A 4484-nucleotide genomic window follows, 5' to 3' on the forward strand; every position below is an offset into this window, starting at 1 on the left:
CAAATTCTTATATAATCGTAATGTGTACACCACATGAAAGGCATTTGTAAAAAATTTCATTGAAAAAAGATGCCTATTTTTCTGAAAGTTATAAAGGAAAAAAAATCAACGGGGTGGGGTACAATTGTGTACGTATGCCCAGTGATTGTTATTCTTAATAGAAACAAACGTAAACAATTTATGTTCATTGGAAGAAGAAAGAGAGAAAACATCAACCAAGTATGTGGTCGTCTTAATTTAATATTATTATATAATACGCTAGACGTGTGAATAGAATTATCGAAGAAGACGAAGACTTTGAATAAAAAAAAAAGATATTTTAAAAGAGAGAGAGAAAAAAAAAGGGTAAATATGAAAAGTTAAGCAGAAGCAAAAACAATAACAAATTGGAATACGAAAAGGCGGCTGCGGAGATTCATCTTTACACGCCAAAATGGCGGACGGTATGAGATCTTCGGAACGACAGACATTAGGACAGTTCGCCAAATCGCAGACGAAGTACGGAACGGCTAGTATACCCGTGAGATGGAATTCCAATTTCGTAAAACACAAAGTGGTGTCCACAGATTCTTTGGTTGGCATCGCGCTAAAATATGGAGTATCGGTGAGTGGAATTTTGTTCACCTTTCTTTTCAAAAGAACATCTGGGTTGGTCTTAGACTCTGGTCGGTGCGACGAGGAAGGAAGCAAGAAAATGAATGAAGAAGCAGAATATAAACGGTATATTGGAATTGTCAGCTTAGACGGAAGCGTGTCTCGTTCTTTGACAGTTCTATATTTTTGTAGTATCGTTGTTGTTACGACAGCTGTGGGTGGTGAAAAATCGGTAGATGGATGACACAGACTCCAGTTCAAATCTCGACCTGACCGATTTCACTTTCGTTATCCCTTTCGGGCGTACGTTGTTCTTATGGCGGTAAGAGATAGTAGAATAAAATTACACCACACCAATGTCTTTATGTTCCAAGTACAAATCACGTGCGTGATAGAATCCGTAATCGTTCTAAAGTTGATGTTATTTTAAAGACTGCGAGTAGTGGAAATGAGTGTCAAGTGATCGGAATCGGCAAAATGTATGCCTCCTTCCCTTTGTGTGTATAATGTGCTAAAATCCCGCCCTAACTCGAATTTGCTTTTCATAATCTTTCTTCGATCGATGTTGTTATTGTGTATGGCGGCGGAGGATGTCAAAATAGTTAAAGCAGCCGTTGTTGTTAAAATGTATGTCGTTTACATACATATATCGAGTTCAACTTCCACTTAGCTATGATTTTTTTTCCTTTCATCCTTCCAGGGCCGATTTAATCGAGTGTCCACCACCCCCACCTCTGCCTAAAGTTTGTGACTTTCCTTTATGCTAGAAATTAATATTTGTTGTTATTTATTTCGTGGGTTGAACAGCTGGCAAAATGCTTTGAGGTATTTCAGCAAGACCCCGTGCCCGGAACCCTCAAAAGTTGGTAAATTCATCATATATATATATATACCATGCTCACCCAATAATCGAATCGTAGAATCATAACGGAACAGTAATTTCTGTGTTCCTTGTTACGAAGTACGATGGTAGTTGTTTTGAGAAAATCCTTGCATATCCCACAGCTAGTTGTATCACGATGAGGGAGACAGTTGTTTGGCGGAAGCACTGCACGTCCCCCTCAGCTAGTTGTATTATGATGAGGGTAGCAGTTGATGTGAGAAAGCACTGCATATTCCTCAACTAGTTGTATTACGATAAGAGTAGCAGTCGTTTTGAGAAGGCACTGCACATGGGCCCGGGGACAGGGGATCAAAGAGGGTGCAAGCGTACCTCTTAAAATTTTTGTTCTGTGCAAAAGCAAAATATACATTCCTACTTTTGTCAGGTTTAGAAAACAGTGTGTAAAAAGGGATCTGTAAAATACAGATTGATGTTAGGTTTCTTCTCAAAAGACAAAAATAAATTTTAAAAAGCAATAAGACCTTACTCTTTTTACTCTTTTACTTGTTTCAGTCATTTGACTGTGGCCATGCTGGAGCACCGCCTTTATAGTCGAGCTAATCGACCCCAGGACTTATTCTTTGTAAGCCTAGTACTTATTCTATCGGTCTCTTTTGCTGAACCGCTATGTCACGGGGATGTAAACACACCAGCATCAGTTGTCAAGCAATGCTGGGGGGACAAACACAGACACATATATATATATGTATGACGGGCTTCTTTCATTTTCCGTCCACCAAATCCAGTCACAAGGCTTTGGTCGGCCCTAGGCTATAGTAGAAGACACTTGCCCAAGGTGTCACGCAGTGGGACTGAACCCGGAACCATGTGGTTGGTAAGCAAGCTACTTACCACACAGCCACTCCTGCGCCTATACTTTTACCTTGATTGTATGGCTGGATGCCCTTCCTAACACCAATCACCCAGCAGAGTGGACGGAGTGCTTTTTACTTGGCACACACATCTCTGCTTTTTCCATGTTGGTCTGAGTTGAATGAGAACTTCATAAAGACATAATCCCATGCATGCATCTAACCATCTTCTTCCCTCACTATTCCTGGGAGGCTTGTGCAGGTAAAATCCTCAGGTACCACTTCCATAGGGTCCTGTCAGAAGCAGTTGTCATAACCCATCTCAGCTGGTTTCACAAGCGCGACACTGTAACTATGGATATTATCCAAACATCTCATTCTTGCATGGTCTGCCCTGAAGGTCTCCTCCCAGTTGGCTCACCTCAAAGAATTTAATTCTTTCAGATTTTTGAAGAATCTGATTCTTTTGGGTTCTTGAAAAATCCGATCCTTTCAATCTCTTGAATAATCTTAATTCCTTCAGATTCTTAAAAAATTTGATTCTTTTGGATTCTTGAATTATGCAATTTTTGGGGGATTATTGAAGAATTTGATTCTTCCAGATTCTTGAAGAATGTAATTCTTCCCTATGACATTCTAACCACTTGTCTGTATGACTTCTTGGTACAGAGAAATGGCAGCTTGACCTGGAGACCTTCCCTGATCTCTTAGCCATGTACCCTGTATCCTGAAACCCTTCAAAAGACCCCCATTTCAGCCCCTTCTATTTACATCGTACCCCTTTTGTCATCAACCCCTACTTGCTTCAATATATAAGGTATTGATTCTTCCCATCTTTTATATGACAACCTGAACAATACCCAGATATCTTCTATTCTTTACTTGTTTCAGTCTTTACACTGTGGCCATGCTGGGGCACCGCCTTGAAGAATTTTTATTCAAATATATCAACCCCCAGTGCATATTATTAGTTTGTAAAGCCAAATCGCTTAGTTACTGGGATGTAAACATACCAGCACCGGTTGTCAAGTGAGTGGGGGGAACAACACAGGCACAAAAGACACACACACATACATATATACAACAGGTCTCCTTCAGTTTCTGTCTACCAAATCCACTCACAAGGCTTTGGTTGGCCTGAGGCTATTACAGAAAACACTCGCCCAATGTTCCACACAGTGGGACTGAACCCAGAACCCTGTGGATGGGAAGCAAGCTTGTTACCACCATTGACACCGCTTGACCTGTGACAGTGGCTTTTCTGTTGATTTTTACTTTTTATTTAATGCTTTTTTTGGATTGGATTCGATTGGCTTGCCCATGTTCAGTCCACTGCGTGATGAAGGCCTCAGCGTGCTCTCTTAACACCAGAGAATAGCTTGAAATCATACTGGTTTGATAAGCCTACTCTGCCACACTGGCTCAACGGGGCCTGGCAGAGGGGTGCAGTTTTTATACTCATACCTGGGAGTAGTTAAGTCAATTGCATCCACCCCTTGTACTCAACTGGTGCTTTTTTTTATCGATCGCAATAAGGTGGAAGCCAAGGTCGGCCTCTGCGGAATTTGAACAGAGAACGCAAAGATGAATGAAATATTGTTGAGTATTTTGCCCAGCATGCTAATGATTCCGCCAGCCTGTCACCTTTTATGCTTTAAGTGGCTAAATGATGCCAGGACACTGAGGAAAACGCACACACAAACATAGACATTTGGAAGGAAACAGAAGGAACGATATTTCATATCTCAAGTTGACACCATGTCACCGACAGGTTTAAATGAATCCGAATTCTGAATGTAAAGACAGACTAAATACTGCTAAGCATTTCACCCAATGTGTTAACAACAGTGGAGGCTCAATGGCCCAGCGGTTAGGGCAGTGGACTCGCGGTCATAGGATCGCGGTTTCGATTCCCAGACCAGGCGTTGTGAGTGTTTATTGAGCAAAAACACCTAAAGCTCCACGAGGCTCCGGCAGGGGATGGTGGCGAACCCTGCTGTACTCTTCCACCACAACTTTCTCTCACTCTTTCTTCCTGTTTCAGTTGTACCTGTAATTCAAAGGGACAAGCCTTGTCACACTCTGTGTCACGCTGAATATCCCCGAGAACTACGTTAAGGGTACACGTGTCTGTGGAGTGCTCAGCCACTTGCACGTTAATTTCACGAGCAGGTTGTTCCGTTGATCGGATCGAA

The 4484-nt window shown here is 41.7% G+C and overlaps 1 protein-coding gene across 1 annotated transcript in view; it reads left to right on the forward strand.

Annotated features, from left to right (window-relative positions):
* Nucleotides 1-268: 268 nt before the first annotated feature.
* LOC106877698 (lysM and putative peptidoglycan-binding domain-containing protein 2) overlaps nucleotides 269-4484 on the forward strand; it is a 55377-nt gene continuing 51161 nt past the window's right edge. The window contains exon 1 of the mRNA XM_052977630.1: nucleotides 269-604. Coding sequence (XP_052833590.1) covers nucleotides 434-604 — 171 coding nt within the window. The 5' untranslated portion in view covers nucleotides 269-433. The remainder of the gene's footprint in view (nucleotides 605-4484) is intronic.

This window comes from Octopus bimaculoides, chromosome 28, assembly GCF_001194135.2.
Source record: "Octopus bimaculoides isolate UCB-OBI-ISO-001 chromosome 28, ASM119413v2, whole genome shotgun sequence".
NCBI classification, from domain to species: domain Eukaryota; kingdom Metazoa; phylum Mollusca; class Cephalopoda; order Octopoda; family Octopodidae; genus Octopus; species Octopus bimaculoides.